The sequence below is a fragment of the Haemaphysalis longicornis genome, unplaced genomic scaffold (assembly GCF_048455015.1).
Source record: "Haemaphysalis longicornis isolate Haplotype H1 unplaced genomic scaffold, Haemaphysalis longicornis Haplotype H1 scaffold_12, whole genome shotgun sequence".
Classification (NCBI taxonomy): Eukaryota; Metazoa; Arthropoda; class Arachnida; order Ixodida; family Ixodidae; genus Haemaphysalis; species Haemaphysalis longicornis.
Window position 1 is genome coordinate 57,480,465 of NW_027526225.1, and position 15,381 is coordinate 57,495,845.

General features: G+C 48.6%; 1 protein-coding gene across 1 annotated transcript; it reads left to right on the forward strand.

Moving 5' to 3' along the window:
• The first annotated feature begins 9,122 nt into the window (after nucleotides 1-9,122).
• On the forward strand, nucleotides 9,123-14,015 carry LOC144162703 (microtubule-associated protein 1 light chain 3 alpha-like). The gene is made up of 4 exons (XM_077693343.1): nucleotides 9,123-9,336; nucleotides 9,809-9,864; nucleotides 9,945-10,051; nucleotides 12,906-14,015. Exons 1-4 carry the CDS (start codon nucleotides 9,267-9,269, stop codon nucleotides 13,063-13,065), a joined length of 393 nt encoding a protein of 130 aa, XP_077549469.1. The 5' UTR covers nucleotides 9,123-9,266; the 3' UTR covers nucleotides 13,066-14,015.
• Nucleotides 14,016-15,381: the final 1,366 nt, after the last annotated feature.

Sequence of the window (15,381 nt, forward strand, 5' to 3'; positions counted from 1 at the left end):
AAGGTCGCAGGTCCTAAACTGTCGTAGAATCATGTATTCTACTACGAATCTTTGGTTTCTACTAGGAAATCTTTTTAAGCGCTGAATATCACGCAAATGCTCACAAGACTTTTCTGCTCATAAAACGTATCGTTGGTGTAAAACAAATTTTAAGCTACAATTACGCCCAATAGAAAATAAGAACTTCCCTATTTTCGGAAGTTTTCCTTGCTAATATTTCAGAAGAGGATATCTACTGTAGTGGTACGTACGTGGTACATGTGTGGGGACACCAAAGATTACCTTTCCTATTCTTGGCGCGATTGTGTGTAATTGTAATGCGCACATGTGCCTAGTAAAAAACGGTTGCCGCCACTACCCTTCGTCCTCGGCACTGTACATTCCGATTATCTTTTGGCGCTGCTAAGTTGGCGTCATTTCGAGAACACACACCGCGATTTCAGGTCGCCCATTTAAGCATTCTGAACTTGCCGTGGTGCAAACTGGTGATAGCAGATGCCGCCGCGCCGACATGCGTCGGAAGGTTCACAGAATTACGCTCGGACGGTGTCTTTTCTTGTGTGGAACGTAGCTTGTTCGAACGGGGCCAGCCGGCTGTGCGATGTCGTCTCACGTACGCTGAAACAGTACGCAGGTACCATCGGCGTACACCAAGCATAACCAAGCGGTCACAGGTCAACATTACTCGAGAGCGGCTATTTTGCTGCGGTCTGGAAAGGCTGGCTGGGTCCCCACGCAATACATAATCACAAGCAACTTTCTCACGTTTTCATATAGTGCTTCTAACAATATGAACTCTGGTTTATCTACGTTGTCGGCCCGAGAAAATCGGAGCTTCGTCACGCTTTCGGATACGCGACTCCATGTACGCGATACGGCAGCAGCAGCATCGCCGGCTGCTCCCGCAAGAACAAAAATTGTTTGTTTAGAAAAGTTTTAGCAGTTCAATGGTGCCTTATTTTGTACTGCAAATAAACAAAAAAAATGTGTATTTCGGACTACACTACACAAAATAATGACAATTATTAATGTTATGACGTCATTATGACGTCACGCGTGGCAGCAGCCGTTGCCAGGGGGGCGTGGCTGGTGCCACGCGCGTGGCAGAAGACGCTGCCAATATTAAACGACAACAGTACAGTTCTAGTAGCGTGTAAAAAGCGGGGCGAAGCAGCGTGCAGAAAACAATGCGTTAGGCTTACCAAGACGTGCAACAGCAAGTTCACAAAAAAAATACCCAATCTAAATAATTACAAGCACACCTCCCAACAAGAAAAAAGCGCCGCGAGGCAGCCGCTGTACAGGGAGATAAGGACGTAACGATGCGTCAGGCCTGCCATTCGAACCACGGGCGGAGAACATCGGGACACAAGACGCGTCACCCGGCTGTCAAATGACGTAAATATGACGTTTGTTTTGTGACGTCACAGGAAGTCACGTGATTACTTTAGCTTGACGTCACTTCTGCGTGGCAGCAACGTTGCACGGTGCGCTGCACCAAAGCGCTCGATTCGCCGCTGCAGGAATGGTGCCGTGCACCGCGTCGCTCGATTGCTCATGGTGCAGCAGCGTTGCCGCCGCGGTGCAGAGAACCGCTGCACCTGCTACGGAGGAGGTGCAGCGATTCGGTGCCGTGAGCGTTGGGGCGTTGCGGGTTGGCAGGCGGCTACCGGCATAGAGTTATGGCTACCGGCAGTTGCGGCGACCGCGTGAAAATGTCCGTTGAGCTCGAAGATACGCGGGACGAACTTAGCGTCACCGCTGATGCATACGACGCAACCCAGATGGCCGTAAACATCCAGTTGTAGAGGACGACAGGCGAGGATGATTAGCAGACGACTATGCGTGCACCTAGCTCGATTGTAAACACGCAGGGGCGCTGCTGACGGTGCAGCCGTGATGCACGGCACCGCGGAACCACGCTGCTGCACTGCACCGGCACCACAGAACTCTGCAACGTTGCCGTGCACCCCTTCTGAATCGAATGGAGCTATTGTGGACGCTGTTTTATTGTAAAAATATTCCCAGTTTCGGTTTCGTTATTTCACGCGTAAGCGTATGCCGACGGCAACCGTAACCGTATGACGTTTTCACTTCGTTACAGGGCACTAAATAATTTATACTATTAAAGTTTACTGTTTGTTGTGAACGGTGGTTGCACCCCAGCCTCCCAAACGCGGCGTAGCCAGAGCTAAAAGTTCGGAGAACTGATGGGGAGGCTCATCGTGTCTCAAACTTCCTCTACGTACAATATCAGAACGCTCAAAGAGCGAATTTCTTGGTAGATTAGGTGGTCAATTTCTAAAAGAAGAGATCAAAGGCTCACTAATTCTGAGACACTGCTCACCGAGAAGCGTACACACATCTCGGAGAGGCGGCCTGCCCGCTTCAGTTGCCTAGTAGGCAGCTGCAGTGCTTTGCAGCGCGACGTCAATCTACATTAAACAACTTTGTTATCTTTATTAACAACTTATCAAGCACTCCAAACTGTGTTAATAAGGTCAACTGAACGTGCACCTGCAAGGCAGAACCATACCTTATGTGCTCGCGCATCAAAGTACTCGGATTAAAAGATGAAGGCACCTCCTCCGTGTGTGGAGGGTTCGCGAGCCTGACCCCGCCAGTTGAAGCAACGCCAACACGCAAGAAACTGAACCACTGGCTTATTCCCGGACAACAACAACAACAAACGACAAGAGCAGAAATATTGATCAGCTTGAAACACGTAACGGCCGTGGGAGTAACGCAACACTGAATAATGCGCTGTGCCGATTGTGCAGAAAATAATACGGCTCTTTTCTCGACACTTGCGACGATGCACGAGTCCCTGCGCCAAGCCACACCGTGTGTGGCCACCACACATGCTGCTTGGTCCAAGCTGACCGAGGGTTGTATATCTGCCCCTTGCTGCCCCCATCCTGGCCGTCCGCTGCCGGGCTTTTCCATTTGGGTGGGTCCCCCTGGCTGCACTCGCGATGGCAGCTCTTATTTCCGACGGTGTTGCTGTGCGCATATTCGGGGCTTGATGCACACTACACTCGTTAATTGCGTGCTCATTGTGCCCCACACAATTGCAAGCACACCCGGGGCACATCGCACGTATCGAGCTGACGTTCCTATCTCTGTCCATCTCGTGCTCACTGCACTGTAATCCCCACGCATGGGTCGCACCATACGTAGGGGCTGTGTCCCTAAAAATACTACAAAGCAACGCAAAATCCAACCAGACAGACCGCAAAATCTTAGATCACGAAAATCAGTTGTTACTCATGCTCCGAAGAATTACGAACAGGCACAGAGGTCGCTGGCAAGCTGATGCCCTTTGCCTCGACGCAGGTCTCATCACTTCCAGGATACTTGCCATACCAAAACGAGCGCAGAGATGCTTTAAAAAAAAGGACCAAGAAATCCCACTCGAGGTGCCTTACATCTCAACAAAGTCACTGGAAGACACTGGCACGACAAATGGTTTGGAGGAACTGCTCAATGTGCACAAAATCAATCAGCTGCAACAATTTTGAAGCATGGCACAGGGCATAAGCATCCTTCCCAATCTAGAATACGGCCTGCAGCCAGTATGAGGTTGGAGCTTAACACACGGGGTAAAGTCTGCACTGCTCCTCTACCCCGCATCATGCATCCGGAGAGGCACAAAGACGAGCCCTTCGCACGAAGGCCGCCCTGAAACAGATCACCAAGACTGAGCCACAAACAGAACTCCACTCCGGGATGGGACGGGTACGTGTCACCTGTCGCAGACCGAATCCATGCCTTCATCACAGCAGGTACAGAACTTGTATATCCGCATACGCGTTGAGGGCAAGGGCATTTGCGGTACAGCCTACATTTACACTGACACACAGGCCGCACGCCGACAACTTCCCTGCGATAGAATATACAAAAATACCGAAACATACTTAACAGGGTCCTCGCTACAGGTCAACAGTGCTACAATTATATTAAGGTGACTGGGTACCTGGGAACAAAGGAATTAATGGCAGGAAATGAGAGCACACACGCCCTCGCCCGAGCGTTAAACCACCACATGCGCTGGATGACGCAACCAGGGAATAAAGAACCAGTTGACACCGGAGATCTGTTACGGACAGCCCGCCAAAAGAGACAGAAGCTCCCAACATCCCACATAACACTCATGCGCTGGGAATCCGCCGTACCAATGCAGATTCAGATCAACGCGCCGCTACCCAGTGTACACCTCACACATCGATTCCAGCGATTGCCGGTGACCCTCGAAGTGTCCGAACTGCGAGGACTACCCCAGCATCTATCCTACTCTCTGGACGTGCACACAGGACCCACTACTTCCCCGCATACCCAATCCTACCCCCACTTTATGGGAAAGGAGGCTGGCCGACTCTAGCGCGGAAGTGAGATGGCCCTGTCGACCATCCCGGGAGCTCTGGACATAGTGGCTCCTTGTGGAAATAAAGTTATTTTCTCGTGTACTTGGTACGAGTGACAGTCGCACAAAGTCGAGTGGGATAAAAAGGGGGAAAAGGGCAAAATATGCGGCGGCAGTGGAAGCTGCTGCAACACGTCTCAATTAAAAATATGAAGATAAAAGTATACAAAAATACATGCAATTAAATATGACATACTAGCGACAGTGTCATTACACAATGCATAAATCAAAAGAGGATAAACTAAAAACCTCGCCATTTTGTACATGGTTGCTGAATACGGTCGCCACAGTTTTCTGAAAAGAGAAAAAGAAGACGAGCATTGCATGCGAGCCCGGCTATGATACAATGGCAGCTGACAACAGCTCGGCTATAAATGGATCAATGTTCCCTTCTACCTACCGCCATTTGCACTATGCATCGCATGCCACGCGGAACAGCTACTTACGTCAAATTTGAACAGCAAAGAGCTTCACACGACAATGCCACGGTCCGTGCTGCCATGCCACTCTTCCCTTCTCCCAAGTGAAAAAGGCGGCCATTTTGAAGTCGAGAAGGACACACGGTAGCATTTCGGCAGGCGTACCCGCAAATTTTCCCGCCATTTTTGGGCCGCCATTTTTGGGCGGGGCTACGTTGGTTGCCAGACCAGGACTGCCCTCTGTTGATTAGCTCGCACCACACAATTCGCGGGTACTACAAACGTATTGGGGGCCCGTAAAGGCCGCAGATCTGTGACCGAATCAGGCTGCATGTGCCTCTGTCTTTAATCCCAAGCATCTGCAATGTGACAGCCTTGCAATGTTAAAGTAAACAAAAATTGTCAAATTAAGAGGTTATAGGCGCTAAAGCTACACACCTGCATGGGCTAGGAGCAGTGCTGCGGTGGAGAGCTCCTGAACAATTCGGACACCTGTGGATCTTCAACGTATTCCGAAATCTCGACGCTAAGTTTTCGTTTTTTTGTCTCTTTCAGGAAATATAGTTCCCACAGCTGGGATCGAATCCATGTCCTTGAGCTTTGCAGCGCGGCGCGGCAATCTTGGAATTTAAACCGAATGCGATTTACCGTAACTACTCAGCGCATGAGCAGAAGCACGTCGCAGCGAGGATATGGGTGCTGTGACAATTCCGCTCAAGCAAAAGTCTGCAACGGTCAAGTCGGTCTCTGACAATTCCGCTCAAACAAAAGTCTGCAACGTTCGATAGCCGACCGGCGCCCTGGAGTGGCAACACACTTCCCGGCTGGCCTTCACACTGCCCGAGTGCTTTCCTGATACTGGGTTCATTGACCCTCAACAGGCGGGTGTGGTTTCAACTCCGTGTAGGTAGCGCATTTGTGGCGTTGTGCTTTGGACGCCCCGATGGGCCCCACGGCAGCTAGGCTGCCTTCGCCTACGAGAAGGGACAAGAGGCACCGAAATGAAGCCTTGCAGGTCTCCACTGTCTTTGAGGGCCATTTTGTGGCAGCATCAGTGGAAATTTAATTCATTCAGTGAAGCATGAGGTTCTTTCCTCTTCCGGTTAAACTGTAGTAATGGTGCCGACATTTTGATTTGATTGTGGGGTTTAACGCGCCGACGCAACGCAGGCGATGAGGCGCGCCGTAGTGGAGGGCTCCGGATTAATTTTGACCACCTGGGGATCTTTATCGTGCGCCGAAATCTCGTACACACGGGCGTTTTCGCTTTTCGCCTCCATCAGAAAAGCGGCCGCCGCGGCCGGGAATGACATTTTACCCGTCGCAGATTTTGTGCCGGTAGCCGGCAATTTACCCGTCCCGGATATTGTGCCGGCTGTATTGCATTTATCTAACGTAATAAATATCTAATTGCAAATATCTAACCTAATAACCAATCTTAACGTAACCCAACCCATAAAGGTTAGTCCTAAGCTCACATAACCCAACCCATAAAGGCAGTTCTCGAATAAATAATCAAGACGGAATGCCGCGAAAGAAGCGAGCGGATCTGTATTACCCAGTACAGCCGAGTTTTTGAATAAACAAACACCGTGTGACTCTTCATCCTGTCATGTTCACAGCTACGTACTTCCGGCCCCTCTTTATCCTTCTACTCCCCCCCCCTCCCCCCCCATACTTTTTGTCGCTTTCTCCCTTCCTCTCCTCTCCACCCTCCCCTTTCTCTTAAGTGCACTTTGTTGGGGGTATGGGCAGTTGTACCTTTTGCTGCCCTGAACGCCTGGCTGTACCGGCCCAGAGTTCGAATAGAAGCACTCTTAAGCCCCAACCACATGGAGCGATTTTGCGAGCGACTTGGGGCGCGACGCGACTAGCGACGAACTACTTTTCGCCGCGCACCAAGTCGCTCATCGAATCGCTCGGTTCTGGGTCGCCAGAAACAGTCGCTCGCCTCCCGGAAGTGGCCTCAGCGACTAGCCAATAGGAGAGCCCCTACGTAAGCACGCAACCTCCGGTTTTGAAAGAGAGCGGTGGGAAGATTTTGCAAATCCACGCAGACGACGTTTGCGGTGCAGCGGCAAAGAAAGCTTTGCGTGGCAAAGCTTGTGTACACGCTGAAGCAGAAGCAAGAAGGCTCCCGCTCACACTGGGTGAGACCCGTGTGGGAAAAACGACGTCAAGAAAGCGAATTCTTCACGGCGTTCATGTTGGAGCCGAGAAACGAGGCGCAGAAGGAAAAGCGTGCGCTATCGATAACCCAAACCAGTTTTAGAGATGCAATGAAGTGCAAAAAGCAAGGTAGAAAGGCGTAATACTTTTTAGTCATGCTTTTTATGACAAATGAACAAAAAAAATGTTTGCAAACATCCAGCGTACCAAGCGCGTTACCTTGCGCAGTGCGGAAACATTGAAATCGCCATCCTCAGTCGCATGCTCAGTCGCTCGAGCCGTCGCTGTCATGTGGTTGCCTCGGCGAGCGACTTCGGTTCGGCGACTGCGGATCCTAGTCGCGTCGCTCGTCGCGTCGCTGGAAAAATCGCTCCATGTGGTTAGCGCTTTATTGTTATTATCAAAATAAAAAGTTCATATAATAGAAACAAAATACGGGAGAAGGTGGGATCCGACGAGCGCGATATCGCGATAAGAAACCCGAGGGGCAACCACTGCGCTACGCCAACCACGGCAAACTCCGCGCCCTGCAGAGGCAGACATACCAGTCACAATGAACTAAGCCTGAACAACCAATGAGAAGACAGTGCCGGCAATATATCCACCTCCTTTCCTTTACCTTTCGAATTTTTTGAAGTTAAATGCGTTTTTTTTCCATCCTGGTTATTACTATATCGAGAGATGGACCCACAGGACTTCTAGAAAGGGTTGGATTAGGTATAATATAGGTTGTGCTCTGTGAGGTTGGGCTGGGTTAGGTTAGGTTTGTTACATTCAGGCTGGATTTAGGTAGGTTACGTTGAGAGGCAATATTATTCAGTGAATTTTAGGCCAGCCAGCGCTTATAGAAACTTCCGTGAGAATTTCCCGGAGCCAATTCTCACGGCTGCCGTGAGAATAGACTTAGCCGAAAAAAGCTTTTCCCATGCCGGACTCGAACCTGACCCTTCTCGTTTCATAACAAGCGCTTTCCGTCTTGATTATTTATTCGAGAACTGCCTTTATGGGTTGGGTTATGTGAGCTTAGGACCACAGCGCCACATGTGGATCCTCGAGCTGCAGGAACGAGTGTTTAGGGAATATTTGTCCTACAGAATCTCCGGGTGGCGTGCTTAGCCAATCACAGGCGACTGCCGTGAGAAATATCTGACGGTAATTCTCACGGTTGACTGTACAGTGCGCTCGGTCAATGCCGAAATCTTTCACCGGGATCAGGGCAAGCTAACATGGCTATGGACGGGCCATCATCAACAGGGAAGGGGTATCCAAAAACAAAAACAACAAAAAAAGTTGCTTTGGATTGACCTCTTTTACGCGCACATCTGGGCAGGGCAGTTTTCCAGGTCGTGTCTTCGCAGGACACTGTCATTCCTTATATTAGTGCATTATTACTTAATGGCAAGCCTGCCATGGTAAACTTGATTGATTTGATTGATTATGAGGTTTAATGCGCCGACTCCTCTACGCAGGCGATTAGGTGCGCCGTAGTGGAGGGCTCTGGATTGTTTCTGACCACCTGGGGATCCTTAACGCGCGCCGAAATCTCGAACACACGAGCGTTTTAGCATTTCGCCTCCATCAGAAAAGCGGCGGCCGCGGGCCGCGACCATGGTAACTTTGCCGTCTGCTTTACGGCCTTCCTTTTTTGAGAGTTGCAGAAGCTAACAGGTTGGGTGCTACATTAGTACACCAACAGTTAAAGTATTCACAACAAACTAAGGATGCACAGGCTTTCAGACATGTGTTCAGGCACTATGGAGTGTAAGCGCGCACAGAAACGAAGTATGAACCTAGCGACGACTGAGGCGTGGTGGCGGTTAAAAAAGCGTCGGGCGCATAAAAACACAGTTGCCGCCTCTGCAGAATGAAGAAAAACGTACGAAGTGCTATCAGCGATGAGTTAACACAAACAAATGCAGCAGCCACAGCTTACGCAGCCCTCGTACCATGGAGGCCTCGTACCTTCGTTCAAATCTGGCGCGTCCATAAAAAAAAAAAATTACTTTGGACCAGCGTTGCCAGATGTTGTAAAGAAAAAGTGGCTAGATGAATGCGATCTGAATTGTGGCTATTGTTGGCTATCATACATATTGCTGTTGGCTCAAAACAACGCTGGGTATTTCCACTGTTGCTCTGTCGTTGCTGTCGATCTGCTGTGCGCGAGCTGCCTACCCGATATTGTTAAGAAACAGCCGCGCGGCCTGAAATCGCACTTAGGTTGAACAAAATTGTCTGTTGAAGGTCTGCGGATAGACATGAGTGCATTCGTCGACAACGAGGATACTGCGAAGAGGCTATTGATGTACAAGGACCGACGCAGCTTCAGTGAGTTGCGTTACCACACCTCCAATTGCGCCGTTGACAACAAAGCCTTGCTAGCGTTACCGCCTGTTTGACGGCGGCAGCTTTTTCGTCGCGCACAGGTTTCTTACAATCTGCTTCAGACTGGAAAGCTATTTCACTTTTTGCGCGCTGGCGCTGCATTCTTGAGTAACCTTGCGAGCCCGTTGTCGTTGCGCGTGTGACTCCAAATATACCCTCACGCGGTAACGGGTAACGGCGCAGTGACTCAACCGAACTACGATACGGCGCGATAAGAGCTCATTCCGTGCGGTCATCAAACTGACTTTGCTGTAAATCAACGAAAGCTACGATGTCGCCATTTTTATCAGCTTCTAGCGCGTAATACTCGCTGCGGACACCTGTTTCTCGCGACATGGTCCCTCTTTGGCGCTGCTGCTGTGTTGCCGTTTGATATTGCTCAACTTTTTCTAAGAGCGTCTGTATTTTGACGTAGGTCAACGAAGGAAGGACGTGGACGCAATTCGCGAAGAACACCCCAACAAGATCCCTGTAAGTTGCGCTTTGCTTTGACCCTCTGAGAATGTCCAGTCAACTGATCTTTGCCTCATCTGGACTGTTGCTGCTGACAGGTCATCATAGAGCGCTACCCAGGCGAGAAGCAGCTTCCCATCATAGACAAGACAAAGTACCTGGTACCCGACCACGTCACAATGGCCGATCTAATTAAGATCATCAGGTAAACAACACGTTTTCACGCTTGAAAGAAAACAAAGCGAGAGTCGGCGGGTTTGTTTTCTTGGCAGGTTGCATTGTGTTGTATTCTGTGGCCACGGAGTGCTGGTAGCATTGCTGATTACGAAAAGGATCTGCGATATTTACCTGCTTTGGACTTTTGGGAATGTAAAATTTGGGAATGCTTTGGTGCTTGCGACTTAGTCATTTTAATTCAGTACATTAACGACCAATTAACTAATCCTTTTTGTAAGTCATGGCGCTAAAGATTTCAATTAAGTCTGCCAAGAGTTTTTTCTTAATCAGCGTGAAAGTAATTATGCTGGCCCACGTTTTTAAATGTAAGAGATAGAGCGACCAGTTTGCACTCTCATAATGCTTAGAGAGACTGTGGAGACAAAGTTCTACCTTGCTTTGTTTGAAAATACAAGCTTTTTTACTCTATCAGTTCTATCTCGGCACTGGACGTTCTCGAAAAATAAGGGGGAGGGGGAAGAACGATGTTGGACATCGTAATGACCAGGCGAGTGATTGACTGCGAGTGGCCAGTGTTTTTGTATTATTTGGCTTAATTGCCTGAAGTTTGCTTATTTTAAGATTGGTATCATTTTTACTGGCACAAAACGGTCTTGAATGAAGAGTTGTATGTCGTCATCATGTTCCCTTTAAACGAACTGTGCGCAACTGAAAAAGAGTAATGGTATTTTGAAGCCAATTAGTGCATGCCACGTGAGTCAGTGTGCACCATTAAGGAGCGTTGCGTTGCTACTGCCCTACGTTTTGCTCGAAGTTCTCGAAGCCCTACCTTTTGCTCGAAGTGCTCGAATGTTGTCGAAGTTCTGGACAACATTGCATAATTAAACTTAATAAGAATGTTCCCAGTAGCGTGTCTCCGAGTGGTCATCACTTTTTCTATTTCAAAGTGCCCGCAGTTCGCATGCAATGTTGCGGAAACACACATTCCCATTGCAAAGGATTTCGTGTTCAGTCCAGTAAAAAAACAACAAGCATGGTATTCTACTTTGTTCGGAATGGCTACACGAAACCAGTGGTGATCGCGAAGAAACGGCAGACCGGCAGTTGCATCTCATGATGCTTGCCACTATTGCTTGTATTCACTGGCAAGGCGCGCATGCAGACAACCAAGTGAGTGCGCCTCCACTCGCTGCATCAGGCTACGCGGGATGGCGGTACTTGTCCGTGCTAGTAAGCACATGACGTGTGTTGGACGTTAACGAACTCTACCTCACCGAACGCAAACTATTGCCTCGAGTTCAATGTGAGTGCGATTAATAACATCCCTGTTGACACCACCGTTGAGAATTGAGTTGAAACGGAGCAAACGACGCACGCCGGTGTTTTTTTTTTTTCTGCGGGCACCGTGGCCCAAGCCGCGCCATGTCCGTGGCGCATCGGCCATGTCTGTGGCCGTTTCCAGCATTGCCAGGCGATGAAATTGACAGCTAAACTTTTCAACGAATACCACCTATTATTATCATTATACCAGCTATGGCTGCTTCGGCTGTTTTGACAAGCCAAGTTTTTCGCTTGGGCCAGTACCGAACGACATGACAAAAGCCGGTAATGGAGGGCCTGGAAACTTCCCAGTCCTATTGCCTATCACGTCACTCGCAAAATTATTTCATGTGGTTATGCCCTTGGTTTCCTGCTCTTAAAGTAGATCTTCTTATCAGCTGTAAAGCAAAACATTTTTAAATCTGCGTAAACCCTCTTTACACGTGCAAAAGGTGTGTGTAAGGGGGGAGGGGGATTCACAAAGTAAATTGAGGTTTGGCTGCCCGGGGGTGTGTAATGAATATGTGTATATACATACACACACATGTATATTGTAAGGGGGACTTTCAAAGTGCCCGTCAATTTGTAAGGCCTCGTCGACAACCGGTAGTTGAACTTGGAGTGGCGCTCAGAAATCAGTCGAAAGAGCCAGTTATGCATCGAAAACGTGCTCTCGTTGGCCTGCCAACATTATCGGCAGGTGTGGAACGGAACTTGTTCCGCGAAAATCATTACATTCAGCACCAAATCCGATTAGTGTACACCTCACAGTGCAAAGAGTCGAGGTCATGTCTTCCCTCTGTCGAGTTGCACTAGAAAAAAGAATCGTATGTATAAAAAATAGTAAAGATTAGCCGGAAAACTCAAGGACATCAAAAAATTTTTGAGCAATGCAGCAAAAAAAGTGCGGAGCCTAACCCAAGCAACAAAATCTTAAATCAAGGGCAATGAGCACAACCTCAGGGGGCACCCAAATGATAAAAATTAAAGCCGTTCCACTCAAGCTGTCGGAAGTGCGGAGCAGTGATTCGCCATAATGGGCTGTATAGCACTGTTATCCGCTCACTGCTACCACCCAAAGCAGTTCAAATTTCCCGCCTCCGCAGAGCTCGCACGCCTTCTGCCTGAAGGGGCGCCAGCGGGAGTTCTGTTCTTTTTTTTGCTTGCTTTTCCTCCCGCACGTGCTGGCATTGCACTGCCACTTTTTTTCACTTACAATCGTAAAAACCAACCCAACGAGCGTTTCTAAGTGAACGCGGGCGCTGCCGGTTAATTGCGTATATTTTGCCTCAAATGTACCTGCAGTTTTCTTTGCTCTAAACGACGGGGAGATATATGACGAGCGGTTCGTGAGTTTCAAATGCTTACAGCGACTGTATAAACCGCTTGGCTTTCGAAGCCTCCGGGTTACGCCGCGACGACGGAACGCCGTGTGGTTCTACTTGGGTCCTGCGAGTGAGCTTACGACGACGAGGCAAGACCCTAAAGTGGTCTGCACTTAAAAGATGCTACCTACACCCGAGTTGCTAAGCCCTGGGACTTTCTGCGTTGTCCCATCGCAGGCGGCGCCTGGAGCTTCACCCGAGCCAGGCGTTCTTCCTCCTGGTGAACCAGACCAACATGGCACCCGTATCCGCTTCCCTGGGCGACATCTACGCCCAGGAGCGAGACGAAGACGGCTTCCTCTACATGACGTACGCCTCGCAAGAAGTGTTCGGCTGACAGCCCCCCCCGGCTCGCTTTGATAGCTTTCCCTCCCCTCCTAGTGCGAATGAGAGCTATTTTAATTTTAGGCATCAGCGGCTGCCGACAATGTCCTGTTGAGTTCACGAGCCTCGAGCGGCTACGACTTTGGCTGTAACCTTGTACAAAGGGAGCCAAGTACGCACACCCTGCTTGTTTTCTGTGTATAGCACGATCTCGACAGATTTTTTATGGATGTGTTATTTGTGCGGGAGAGATCACCTCGCAAGTGTTTTGGAAATTAAAGCTGCTTATAAAGAAAGCTGGCTATTCTGCGTATACACGCTTGAGGGTGCATGGCTGCCACTTTGCCCGCGTTCCGTGCTTTGCATTGACATTTCTCTTATTCAATTCACCGAAGCTCTTTTTTCGCTCCAACAGTGATGTTCCCCTAACTTTACCAAAAATGTCATTCTTAACAGCAATAACAAAGCAAGCAGTAACAGTTAAATTATTGCTTTGCAGTGAAGTTTTGTCTGCTTGATGCACACGCTTTTATCATTAACGAGTGTATCGTTTTTCTGCCGAAGCCCCAATTTCTGCAGTTCTTGTAATTAATAAAGGTAGTAAGCTTGCTGTGTGTGGAAATGTAAATGATAACCACCTTTTTTAAGACTGACCGTATCGGTTGTCAATGTGTTGTCAATGCCAAGCATGGATTCCCAAAATATCGAACCTGTGCTACCAGCTGTGACCAATAAGCTCAAGTAGGAAGGGTGCTGCGATAATTATCTCCAAGGAAAGTTTTGTATAAAAGTTTTGTTTCTTTTTGCACTTGCGTGTGTTCTGCTGAATGCCCTGTCCCCGAATTTTCACGGGGACTTTAGCGCAGTAAACACTATCTCGTCAGCAGCGTAGTGTACAGATAGAATGCAGTGTTTGTTTGCAACTGTTTTTTATTGTAATAAACACAGTGTGTTATCTTGGAAGCATGAAGTGCTTACTGCGACACATTATCAGCATTGAGAGAGATGGCAAAATAAATTGTGGGTACACTTATTAACTACTTGTTGCAACCTTTATCCATAACTACACTTGCACTGGGAGCTCGGTTAACATGTTGTTATCCTTTTAAAAGTTATTTTCATTTAAAAATTTGTTAGTAATTTTGTCCTCCAACTGTTACCCCCTTTCCACAAAGCGTATGCCCTGACTGTCGTTGACTCAGGGCGACGCCCTTACCCTACCCACCGCGAATGTCAACAGCAGCTGAGCGCTCGTATTCCAGACATTCCCTCAAGAAAACATTTTTGACTGAGGCTGCGCACTACGACTCTACCCCCCACGCAATCGCAACATCCTACGCTATAACCACCAAACACAAGTTTGGTTCATTTGAAGATTGCCTCGTTAGAATCACACTGACACAACTTTTAACTTTGCTCAAATAAGCTGTATAATTAGGAAAAAAGGGAATGGCCGTGCGACCCACTAGCTTATTTCCCTCAACAGCACCTATGATGTCATATGCCCAGCTGTGCGATTGGCTGAGGCCGGCAAAAGCAAACGCAAATCAGGCAGGACTTGTAGGCTTGCCGAACGAGCTACTCGCGCTTAAATGTAATCCATATTCATTTCACAGCAGTAAGAATGGTGAGGTAAACAATGAAAGTTACGAAAATACATGTAAACTTAGAAGTACCGATGCGCACTGCTGTTGGTACTGGGCGCACTATGCTTGTTTTAGTTGCACAGCAGCCCGCTGCTTTGGCGTTGTCTCAGACGACACTGACCAATTGGCGTAAGCAACGTTGTCTTACGTGACCGTTGGTCGAGCAGACCCCATGTTTCATGAAACGATTAATTTCTACCGTAACAAAAACAAGTCGGGTGCAAATGCGGTTCAGAACAAAGCAACGGGGGACAACAATCTGTGGCTCGGTATGGCAGTGCCATCTGGAAGGGCTGACGGTAAGCAAGGGTAGAGAGCCTAATGACACTCTGAAAGTTTCTTTCAATACTCGCCCCTGTGACTTCACGGCAGACGTCACGAAAACCACACGGTTTACCGGGAGAATCAAAATTTGAATTATTTCTCAGTGAATACGGCGTCATTTGCTGCAGGATTGGGTGCACTATAAAACAAAATCTTTCAAATAAAACAAACTTGAACGTTGTCTGCATGGCTCCTTTAAAGCAGTATTTAAAGTCATTCTGAACCCGCCTGAACTGAACTCAGTGGCCAAGGCATTGTGCTGCTGAGCACGACGATTCCCGGCCGCGGCGGACGCTTTTCTGACGGAGGTGAAAAGCAAAAATGCCTGTGTGTTCGAGATTTCGACTTAAAGATCCCCG

Bases quoted from the DNA above. Each gene is read 5' to 3' on its own strand.
- LOC144162703 (XM_077693343.1), top strand. From the start codon at position 9,267: ATGAGTGCATTCGTCGACAACGAGGATACTGCGAAGAGGCTATTGATG. The intron at 9,865-9,944 runs GTAAGTTGCGCT...TGCTGCTGACAG, and splicing joins AACACCCCAACAAGATCCCT to GTCATCATAGAGCGCTACCC. The intron at 10,052-12,905 runs GTAAACAACACG...GTCCCATCGCAG, and splicing joins GATCTAATTAAGATCATCAG to GCGGCGCCTGGAGCTTCACC.